Below are 12571 nucleotides of genomic sequence, written 5' to 3'. Positions count from 1 at the left end.
AAGATTTGAGGCAATAACTTGGAAGAAAATTATGATACTTGCTTTGCCTCCTAGAGTTTCAATGCATGATACCAATTAGTACCGCAACTTTGAATGGTGAAAATCATTTTCAATGCCCTTAATTAGATTTTATATATAATTTAGATTCACAAACATTAACTTTTGATTGAATATTAAGAGTCTGTTTGGAATTGCGTTTGAGAAATAGAGCTTTTAAGTCAAAAAGCGATTTCGCAAAAGCTTCATTTATAAGCTTTTGCCAAAATTGATTTTTGGCCATTTTAGGCTTTTTGGACCTTTAAAAGCACTTTTAAATTTGTTTACCAAACGAGTATTTTTTTCTTTAAATAGGCTTTTTGATTGTTAAAAGCATTTTTAAGCCTTTCAAACGCAATCATAAACTTGCCCTAAAGATGCTTTCATTTGATGATTAGCATAATTATCATGAAGCGTAGATTATGTATTATGACTTTTTTTACAAGTTCTTTAGAAATTAATTTGACTGTCCACCCGATACTTAATATATCAGTTATTAAATAATTAAATTTGATTGTAGTTATGGTAGCAACGTCATCACATTAATTTATAAGAAAATTATTGTAAAAACAGCAGAACCAAACATTTTTCGAATCTCTTGTAAGCAACAAGCACCATGTTTAGTGAACCTCATTGGGTGCTTGGAAGTAGAAAATTATCTTTCCTTCTTTTTTTTTTTTTTTGTTGTAAGTTATACTAATTATTAATTATAACCTTTGCTCACGATGATAAATGTAGTAGCCGCCCTGGTCCCATTTGGTTGTACGACATTACCCTACTACTGTATATATTTGGTTAGTGATATGCAGCACACTGCATGCATGTTGGTAGATTTTTTATTTTTATTTTTTATTTACTGTTTAAATAATTATTTAATTATATTTTATAATTAAATAATATTGGCGTGTATAACTATTCATACACGTCAGTGTGCTGCATCACTGCTCCTATATATTTATTCTCAAAAAAAGAAAAAGAAAAAAATACTGTGTATTTAAAGTTATTTTGGGCCAATGATTTGGCTTTACCAGCTGGTAGGCCGGACAAAGTCAACCTTAGATTAAGCTTAAGTCACACAAATGCACAAATATTCAATAATAAGAGTAATTAGTGAGCAAATTATTTAATTACAGCAGACGGAATATTATATTCTTTTTGCATCAATCTTTTGCTACGCATGGCCATATGCAAGGGGACACACTAGGGACCTTGACAGCTTTATGAATAATAAACTTTACCTTAAAATTAATCAATCAATTCTTGATTAAAAAGTTAGCATTTGTCGGGATTAGTTTGGTCAACTGCTTAAATAGACGCAAAAGCCTAATTTAATGGGCACATTTAATTGCTTGTTGATATAAAAGTAACTGAAAATTACTATTTTGCTAAACAATATTTCAATACCTACCCCATATATTATCCAGCCGTTTCCTATACTTTTCTGGTTGTTGGTGGCATATAGTTATATTTAGTTTGATTTAGGGTTAGAGAAATGCTAGAAATCAACGGCAATAACCCAAAGTGGTGTCGTAATGGACAAATCATAGAAGATATCAAAGAAGTGTTGTCTAGGTTTAGGCGAAGGGATGTGGTGCACATCAAGCGGGGAGCAAATGGGGGTGGCATGAAAACAAATATATAGAATTTGGATGAAGGAGATCCCTAGTAATATTTATGATATTGTAACTTTATACTAATTTGCTCTTTCTGTTTAAAGTTTTATACTTTAGATGCTTTTTCTAATGGAATGAATTAAGTCAAATCTTATTCAAAAAAGAAATGCTAGATTTCATAACATGAAAATTCATAAAACTCCATTGAATTTTCACGCGTTTTGAAAGTACTCTCAAAATTCAAAAATGCTTAATTTAATGTATTAAACTTTCAATTTCTTTTAATTATTCAATTCCGTAAGAATTTTCAGTTAAATCTTGTCAAAATTTCCAAAATACTCAATTTTTTTATTAAGAAAAATTAAGATGAAAAATTGCAAAGATTCATGTGTTTATTTATTTATTTTATAAAAAAACATATTCGCAATATTTTGTAAAATCTTTACAATTTTTTTTATTATTAAAAAAGGGTATTTTGGAAATTTTGATCAAATTTAATGAAAATTCTTAACTGAATGGATAATTGAAAAAAAATTAAAAGTTCGATACCCTTAATTTAGTGTTTTTAAACTTTGATGGATAGTGTCAAAACGAGTGAAAGTTTAAGGAGCACTGACATGATATTTGTGAGCTAACCCAAATCGTTTGGTTGGCTCTCGACAAGCCTCCCTTTTCCGCTGATCTCCCTTCCTCCGATGCCTATTGTTGATCGCTTGCTCCATTTTGCACCGATCTACCTACCTACAACCGTTAACCTGCGACGACTTGTTGCCAATCTACTTGCTACACCTAAATTAATGTACTTACGGACGTATTAGAGAAGCCAAATTAAATCGCTGTCACTCTAATTGCATTCTGTTTAATGTCTAATATAATTAAGAAGTTATAATTGCATAAAATATTCGATTCATGTGCTTCATTTTACGTTGCTGTCACTCTATTTAATAACATATCCAAGACCAAGAGTTTTACCAAGTGTGCGTTAAAAAGAGTCTTATTTATTAAATTAATATGAATTTTTTAAAATTTATTTGTGAACCACATGATCTCTCTCTAATAAGCGTATCTGTCTTTTTGTCATACCCTACACATATCTAGGCCATAGCCTCTCACAAATTCGTGACAAAAAGTCAAGAAATATCCACTTTTTCTTTAGGGCTTATGAAGAGAGATTCACATAGATTCAATGTTGGACCCATTATTATATCCCACTACTACTAACGAGATTAGTAATTACCACATTCTTTTAAGTTAATAAGTAACTGAAAATAATTGAATTAAAAGCAAACAGATCGACTATTTTAATTAGCAAGTACTTTGAAAACTAAAAAAAAACACTCAAAAGGTTTAACCTTAATTATAATAATTACACATAAATACAAACAATTAATTTATCCTTATGAATATAAGGCAAGATTTACTAATAGATAAGGCTATTCTTTTTGATCACATATCCTCTTATTTGTGGACTCTTGCTCGGACAGGTGGACTCTTGCATAAAGATTTGAAGTAATTTTATGTCCAAATTAGCATGTGAAAGAGCACACATGAAACTCATATGTTTCAATAAGTAGTTAGACAACTCAAAATTTATTTATGCAGATGAATTTCATATGAGTTTTCCGACAACGACCCACTTGCAACTCCTACAATTTTCACTGCCTCCTTTCTTCCAAATCCTTTTAGTTAAAAAAAAAAAAAAAAAAAAAATTTAATTAATTAATTAATTAGTAAATAATAGAAGTATTAGTGTTTGTTTAACACGCACAAAGTGTTATTGCAAACCTTTTTGTAGCTAGCTAGACGGATAAGGACAAAGCAACTCTCTACACAGAAGAAACATGGACCACGTACCACACATACAAAACCCTATATATACGTTAACTCTCACTCCAACCTTCCAAAAAGTTTCAACAAGTTTTCAGTTTTTCTCAACCCCCCCCAAAAAAAAAATCAATGAAGTTCTTCTTCCGGTCATGTTACCGTCCCAAAGGCGCCCCTGCGCTGCCGCCGCCGGAGGAGGAACCCAACGCCGACTCCAACGCAAACACCCACGTGTCGGCGTCGCTCACCGTGCCTTCTTCCCGGCGCAACAGGCTCAGTAGTACTACGGCTTCCAAGTCTGCTTCCGCGGCGGCCAAGCATTGGAGGCCGGCGCTTTCGATGATATCCGAGGACAACGCCGCTCATCAGATCTTTGACAAAAACGGCGCCGCACGGGTTTCCGTAAAGAAATCCTCTGGCAAACCCAGATCGTTGGGAAATTCTCGCAGTCTCGCCGACGTGGAGGACTACTCCTGCAGGTGTGTTTTGGGTTCTCACAGTGATTGGTTTTGTTAATATTAATGTGTGATTATCTTGCTGATTTGTTTTGTTTGTTTCCAGGAACAAATCGCCACCAATAATCTTTCCATCATTCTCACCGACTCCGTTTATGTTTTGAGTTTCATGGGTGGTTGCTGTTCTTTTGTTTTGTTTTTCATCCAAAAGTGCTATATTTGTATTGTGGATGAATTAATATAAAGAAAGGTTTTCTTGTGTATCAGCTAGCGTTTTTTCTTATTGACTGTTTCTCTGTAATTTTAGCATATACTTCAACTTTTGTCCCAACTCATGTCTTGCCATTCCAAAATTTCCTCCATTTCTTCGATCCGATCTACTAAACTGACATATTGACATATTTTCTTAGTGCATATGATTTTTATAAGGTATTTCATGGTGAGAGAATCTATTGATACCACGCAGAAGGACTATGATTATGAATTTCACCTTTCATTTGTTTTTTTATTTTTCTTTTCTTGTCATGATCTCCTCAAAGCCACAGGGTTTTACTTTACCACGGTGAAAGGAAGGCCTAAAAAGAAAAAAAGAAAAGAACAGATTTAAAACATCTTAATAGCTAATGATATTTAGACCAGAGCTTGCAACTCTTTGTATTTCATGTTGTACAATTCCTGTGAAACGAATTCACAAAATGATGGAGTCAATCTGATCATATCTTATAACATGTCGGATTTGAATATTGTTTACTACATATATATGCTTGCAAAATCAGGAGCACCACTGTTTTGCACTTCCCTGTGTAAAAGCCATGCTCTTGTTTTCAAGCTGATTGAGGATCTCCTATAATTAGCTGTCTGAATTACATGTAATTCGGGTAATCCAGGAACCAATTATAGGAATTTTGATCCTTTCAAGCCTCAATATATACTAGACATCAAAGTACTACAATATTACCAGAAACCAATATTGTAGGAATTCTGATCCTTTCAAGCCTCAATACTAGACATCAAGGTACTACAATAACAGCCATATTCAGCCGTCCCTTATAACCTTTTTCCCCTTATCAATTAGGGAAAACAAAAAACAAAAAACAAAAAACAGGCATCCAGGAGAATCCAATATCAAAAGTTCCCGGTAATCTAGTAACAATTGATGTGATGCTTTGGGCCGGCTTTGTGCCAAATGAGGCAGATTGGAATCTGTCACTCGTGAGAAAGGTATCTGGTTACTACCTGCAGCCATGCCCCTTTGACCAGGTATCATGGGATCAGAGCCTGATTGAAAGACTTGGGCCAGCTCTAAATTAAGCAGAAGCTGCTTTCGAATGGCGGATCCCTGACGCATCTGGTGATGCCGGTTTTGATACTTCAATAGCCTTGTGCTTGTGCTGTTGTTGCTGCTGCTGCTACAGCTTCTCAGCATTATTGCTAGTCCTCCAGTTCTCTTTCTACCAGTTTCTACTTTGAACATCATCTTTTATCACCGTCCATGCAATGATCTTTCCTCTGATAGTCCCTCCATATCCTCTTCTCAAGGGGGGAAACATTTTCAGATCTTTGACTGTGTCCAGCCATTAGAACTGAACGATCCGGCAATGCTTCAATCTTGAGATAGTTGACCCTTTACGTACAATTTATAGACATTTTCATCATCCACCACATATTGTACAACCTCTTTTGTTAAGGATCCATACATCTATAAACATTATGGTGTGATTTGCTGCCACATGAAAAACAAGATGTTAGCTTGAGTTTTTCACCATAATCGTTTTTTATTTTTATGCTGTGTGTATATGTGATTGGAAAAAAAATATGAGGATATAGATAGAGGTGCAAAATTGAGATAATGGTCAAAGATTGATGCTGCATCAGTTTCCATATCCCAAATCCAACCCTATATCATCAATTTTGGTGATGGCTCCCAAGAGACTAAGGATGAACAGATTTTACTTTTGGATACTGTTAGACTAAAACTATCAGAAAGAGATGATGGTGGAAGGGCCACTAACTGTTAGAAAAATGAATCACATCAAGTTACTTAATTATCGCAATGTCCTTCTTTGAGAACTAAGCAATAAAAATGTACACCATTACAAGCTGAAATCAAATAGCAGCTAAAATTACAAAACCCATTAAAAGTACAATCCTTCTTTTTTTATTTTCTACCTTTTTCTTTATTAGCAAAGTACGAGGGTAAGGTAAAGTAGTCACTTTTTAAACCAAGTTTATATAATGTAGAGTGGCCACTTTGCCTGACTCTCAGAACCCATCTTAGAGAAATGGGCATAAATACCCAAATGAAGGATGGGAAGACAAATAACTAATTCTAACAGAAATCAAGTGTCAAGAATGACTAGCGGAGGAAAACTAAGACAATTCCTGAAAAGGCAGATAATTAATAATTCCAGAATACTATGATAAATAACATAGATGAACACATACCAGTTCCTGAGGACAAGCACCTCCAAACAATGTGTTCCTGCATCAGTTGCGGAAGCCATATGGAGTTAAATTATGATGAGCAAGAAGTAGTGAATCAATTAGACAAAATATGTAGTATCACCAAGCCCCAACTGGAAAAAGGAGTTCCTTATAAATCCATTGCAATTTGGAGACTAAATGTCATCAGAATAACAATGCCAGTTTATATCCTATTCAGTGTTCTTCACAAATCTAAATCGAATGGAACACTAAGTCATTGCTAATTGAAACCCAAGCCAAAACTGTTAGTGAGCATTGAAAAGAGCGACAAGAATAAGCTGATAAAAGGTTAAAACTTAGTTCTCTTTAATCAGTAATAATCCGATATAATTACAAACTACCTCGCACTTAATTGAGACAGCTAACTACTTTTACAAGCCAAAAAAAATAAAAATAAATAAATAACACTTAATATTACAAAATTTCATTGGATTAAGTGGCAAAGTGTTCAAAAGAAAAGGTAAATCACAAAGAAGAAAGGGAGGCTAAGAGAGAAACTAGGTTTTATTTGTAAGATCTTGGTTTGGTGCTATGCATACTACTACAAGGACTGAAAAAAACAGTGCTGAAATGACAATAGAGGTTCCGCAACATCAAAAGGTTCATGTGACATATGATGATTTTGTACTGGTCCTTCATCCAAAGATTGGCATTATGTTCACCATGACAGAAAGACTGGTCTAAAAAAAAACACAAATAGTACACAACATCCAAGAGAAGAACAGAAAGATATGCATAAGCTCTAGATTGTCTATCTCAGATCTATTATTCAGTTATGCCCTTTATTTTGCATTTGACAATGGTTAACAAAAACTTTATATGGTCAAGGATACTGTTAAAGAAATTGCACTGTACATGTTGTTTACCAGATTTGGGACAACTTCATCTACACTGTTGTTTACCAGGAAATAAGGGACTTTGTTGAGAAGGTAAAAAGTCAGATGAACACCTGTAGCTGCTCCATTTGCCCCTTCATGAATCTCAGGCAAAAAATGAACGTTCAAGGTTATCTTTTTCTTCCTACTCTTAACTGTAAATGACCTCCATTATTTATTATTATTATTATTGTCTTTGAAACCATTTTCAATGCAATAATTGTAGCATGGAATCTCAGGGTGGAAAAAATACGAGATGACATACTTCGTTTTTTCATTTCTAATGCTGGTCTGTCAGTTGCAATGATTGATAGCTTCGACAAATGATCAGTGGATCTCCCTTATACAACTCAAACCTCTATTCTAGCAACACTGCTATGCCTAGACTTGTGATTTCTCAACTGGAAACATTTTTGTTATGTCACGTTTTTGTCAATTTGACAAATGTTCAAGAAAAGGTACACTTTTTGCATACCTAAAAGCATGGACGCTAGGATAATACTAGACATCCCAACACTTTTTCTCAAATTCATTTTCCCAAATGATCTAGTTCATTCAATAAATAAATAGATTTATATTGTTTTTTTTTTCCTTAAATGAATGTGGGGTCCAGATCATTTGGAAAAAGGGAATTTGGAAAAAAGTGTTGGGATGTCTAGCAGCCCTCTGGACCCTATGCATCTTACTGTCACTAACATAAAAAGGATTATTAAATCAGCTTCCCCAAAATGAAAATTAAACAGAAAAAAGTAGCGAAGGTGAAAGCTCACAATATTGAGTCTGAACACATGTTTAAATGAGTGAGTAATTAGAAACATAATCGGATTTCGTTTCCAAAGAAAAAAAAATGATGGCACAAACATACCTACTGATCAAAACCAGATGAAGAACCCGCAAGGGTCAAGAGGCTGCATATCACATTTACACACACACACACACACACAAATGAATCAGCACTTCATTGCATTTCTGATGATCAACTTGCAATAATAATCTTTTTCTATTTTAAAATGGTTATATTTTTACATTCGAGGTGTACCAGATAGAAGTATCCCAAAAGTATCAGATAGATTTTTAAGTTTAAAAATATATTTACTTATCAAACAAAAAGTTGCAAAATATATTTATGAACTTAGGACATGTTTGTGAAGTACCACGGAATATTCGTAAGTATCAGTATCCAATACCAAGGCGATATGGATACAGCTCCTCTATTATCATTTTTTTTTCTTCTATGCTTCCTTTTAAGTATCCATTTTACATAGTTTGGTAACTAGCACATTACAGTAGTTGATAACCATGTGTACTCAAGAATCCCCACATTCTCAAATCCAACAGGGTTTTCATGTTCCCATAACTTTCACTAACATTTAAGTCCAATCGCCAGATCCCCATCCTGAAGCAAAAGTCCTGTTTAATTAACCTCTACCTGAGCCATGAGTGAAAGGCATATTTTGGGGCATTTTTTTCCTCAACGACAATGTTAAAATGATCTGCATACTATTTTAAATAAAACATTATCACATTGCCGCTTTTGTCTCTAAAATATTTTTTTTGATAAGTGTGTATATATATATATATATATATATATATATATATATATATATATATATATTAAAAAAAGGAATAAATTAAGAACTGAAATATCAGATCTAGAGCAATTTTACAGACCTTTCTCTTTCTATACTGGCATCAGATTAATCAAAAGGTTGCATCCATGGCTTCAAATTCAGTTCGGATGCTTAACTTGTCTCTCCACTGGTTGACTCCCACCCCTCAGCAACAGCCATCCTTTCGGAGTATTTGAATTTTCATGAAATTCTTTGACACTCTAAACCTTGCCAATGTCCCTAGGCCTCTAGTAATCCATATTTAATCAAGAGAAATGCTATAAACACTCCCACTTGCATACTCCGTGTAATGTGGCAATGAAAATCACCATTGAATCTAAAATTTAATAATGATCCATCCAAAATCTAATAGAGATTTTGGATGCCACGTCTGGGCCTATGACAATGGAAAAAACATAAAATTGATATCACCAAGGACATTGAGCAACTATATATCTGTCTATAATTGTTTTCCAAAGTCACCAATGGTTTAGACCTTGAAGGTAGCTTTAATTTAGGATGCTTTGGTACTTCAGAAGTCATTGCTGGTCGAAGGAGCCACATCAACAATAGCTCTACACTTATCTCTTTTATATATGTTTGTCGCTTTTAATTGTCATAACCTGGCAATTCCCTACCACCACGTGTCTTCCATCTTCACAAGGCCCACTCCTTTCAGGTTGATCTTCCCGTGAAGCATTACAATCATCCTCCTGGCCAACCACATTCACACTATCAGTATCAGCCACATTATCATCCCTCACATAGACCAAATGTGGTGGAAGCCACCCAATCCATTCAGCTTGATCATGATCAAGCCTTGAAGCATCAAAATTATCCTTCTCTCACCAGTCACATTATCATCCCTCACATATAGCAAATCTGTTAGCAACTAGCCAGTAGTCTTTGATTGTCACATTCCCAGAGAAACTTTCTCAAATGCACTCACTTGCGCAAGCTTTGATACAGGACTCATTTCTGTCTCACAAACACCCATCACCTCTTTCCTCACCCCCAAGCATTTGATGTCTCACCATTATTACCAATCAAAGCATGCTTCATTAACCTGATGGAACCCACACTGTTAAGGGAATTGTTCTAGTGAAATAATTCTCTACTTTGGGCACACAAGAGCACTACAATAGCTCATTTCGGGTAGAAGAGACCACAAAACTCTAGTTAGGGCGAGAGAATACCACATATTCACAAATACTTTCTTTGATAACGGTAAGAACTGTAGTTCTTATACACTAAAATCAAAGAAAGAAAGAGAAAGATATGACCTCTTCCAAGAGGGAGTCTAGCCTCCACAAATTGCTTATAGCAATTGATTGAAAATTGTTATTCAATGAAAAGACGAAAGCCACTTTCATTGCTTTTACAGAGTATAAAATAAACCTAAACATAGTAGGAAGAGGAATCAATAACCCTAGGAAGGGAATTCCTAATATTAGTAGTATAATTAGAGGGTTCAGAACGGATTATTTTATTAACAACAAGATAGCCTTTAAATAGAATACAATAGAATAGAATGACGATAAGAACTCCTAATTAATCTTAATCATACTTTTCAATAGCTAATCCTAATGAGTTGGAATTCTCAACTACTAAACCTATCTCACTCTGATCTTATCCCTAACATAACCCAGCTAGAACTTGCTCCGACTATTCTTGCCGACCACAAACTAGCACCGAAACAAAAGGACTGCGATCCCACATTCGAATTGGGCTTCAACTCCTGACTAATTGGAGCCGAAATTCCAAAAATATCATCACTAACAACACGGCCGGGACCCAATACACCATCTAAAAGACTTACCTTCATCCTCAAAATTTTTAACCCAACAAAGAAAATAAAAATTTAAAAGGTTTCCAATTTCAAATTCACAGAAGCTCAGAAACAACAAAAAAAGGTAAGTTTCAGTGAGCACCAACCTAAAAGGCATAAAATTCGGGCACAGTTTTTCTCAACACGTAAAATGAACGAGAATTGAGCTCAATCTGAGCATGCTATATAAATACATAGATTGATGAACTTACAGTCCAGGAGTAGAAGGTAAAGCAACCTCAGAAGGAACGGAACCGCCATGGAAATGCTTCAGCGACATGGTTGATCCAGTGCCAGTGAAAACTTTCTTGGAAGAGGACAAACGACGCCGCCAAGAGTGCAGCCAGAGTCCTACAAGCTGGGTCAAAGTTGCCCCACGGCTGTCATAGAGAATGACCGTTTAATTGACCCCTTTTTTTTTTTTTTTTTTTTTTTTTTTTTTTAATTAATTAATTAATTTTTATTTTTATTTTAAGTTGTTATTTATCACAAACAAACAAATACCTTTACTCATATCCGATTTTTTTTTTTTTTTTTTTTTTTTTTTAATTTTTAATTTTTATAATAAACATGACTTTTGTCCTTGTCCTAAAAAATAATTTATTTATTTATTTTTTTCGGGGAACTTCATTGAAAATCCATGAACTTTCACATGATTTGATAAACTCTCTTAACTTCAAAATCTCTCAATTTAGTCTCCTTAACTTTCAATTGCTTTTAATTTTGACCTCTTCGTCAAATTTTAAATGTTACATGGCGTTTATACCCCTAACTTTTGTATAAAATTTCAACTTTCAAAACTAAAAAAATAAAAATCATGAATATTTTGGTCTTTTATTGTATTTTTAACGGCTAAAATTGATGTAGGGGTCCAAATTGAAAGCATTTGAAAGTTTATGGGACTAAATTAAAAAATTTTAAAGTTTAAACGGAATATTTTAAAACGGTTGAAAATTTGAGGGTCTTTAACAAAATTTACCCTTTTTTTTTTTAATAAAGAGTATGTCCTCTAGTGGAATCAAAAACAGTATAACGTATTTGGATTTTGGTCTCTTGATTTATATTAAATAAGATGTTTATTCATTAAGATTCGACTTGTCAATTAAACTCTTTCTTAATTTTTTTTTTTTTTAAAAAAATTTTAGACAAAATGTTCTCTAATAATATTTTTGGGTTCTTTTATTCTTTATTTATTTTTATTTTTTCCAAATTTCTTGTCTTTTCGTCTAACTTTTTTTTTTAAAATTTTTTTTATTTATTATTGGAATAACAATTCAGTTAGGTGAAACAATTGAGAAATTTCCAACAATTTGGGGGGTTGCCGCCGTGGCGATCCTGGTCCAGCAGAAAATCACTGTGCATTGGGAGTTGAGAATTGGGAAATCGGAAATCCCTCCCTTTTCAACCCTCCTAAAATATTTCGCTCAACTTGAGCGCCAAACGACCCGTTTTTACCAAAATCTCCCTCCTATACATTATAAAACTCCACAAGGAACCTCCATTCACTCCAAATGACAATAACACCCCTCCCAATCCCGTGAAATTACTTCTTTGGCCCAATCGTGGTGGCAAAATACGTACACGCTCGCTGTAGACTATACGAGTCAACTCGACACCGTATTTTTGTCGATGAGCTTCGGTTTGAGCTTTTCCTAATTTTACGATTTTTTTGTATTTGAAAATTGCTTTTATCCATCCCATAATTATTTCAAACTAGTTCTTGAATTTCTTAAGAAAAACTTCAGTTTATTCTCCTCAAAATGTCAATCTATTTACAATGTTAGCCCGGAGCGATTAAAATTTGCAATCTCGCTATCTCATATTTCAACGTCTTTTAACCTTACCT

The 12571-nt window shown here is 34.0% G+C and overlaps 1 protein-coding gene and 1 long non-coding RNA gene across 2 annotated transcripts; one reads left to right on the top strand and one right to left on the bottom strand.

Moving 5' to 3' along the window:
- Positions 1 to 3569: 3569 nt before the first annotated feature.
- Positions 3570 to 4194, top strand: LOC132183091 (uncharacterized). Its single transcript, XM_059596488.2, has 2 exons — positions 3570 to 3952; positions 4035 to 4194. The coding sequence occupies exons 1-2, from the start codon at positions 3606 to 3608 to the stop codon at positions 4090 to 4092; spliced, it is 405 nt and encodes a 134-aa protein (XP_059452471.2). The 5' UTR covers positions 3570 to 3605; the 3' UTR covers positions 4093 to 4194.
- A 567-nt stretch (positions 4195 to 4761) lies between these two features.
- On the bottom strand, positions 4762 to 11092 carry LOC132182938 (uncharacterized). The gene is made up of 3 exons (XR_009440340.2): positions 10938 to 11092; positions 6374 to 6410; positions 4762 to 5651 (listed from the first exon to the last, which is right to left on the bottom strand). It is a non-coding gene; the product is annotated as an uncharacterized LOC132182938 (long non-coding RNA).
- Between the last annotated feature and the right edge of the window lie 1479 nt (positions 11093 to 12571).

This window comes from Corylus avellana, chromosome 5, assembly GCF_965113065.1.
Source record: "Corylus avellana chromosome 5, dhCorAvel1.hap1.2, whole genome shotgun sequence".
Taxonomy (NCBI): Eukaryota; Viridiplantae; Streptophyta; class Magnoliopsida; order Fagales; family Betulaceae; genus Corylus; species Corylus avellana.
This window is presented reverse-complemented; position numbering and strand designations above follow the sequence as displayed.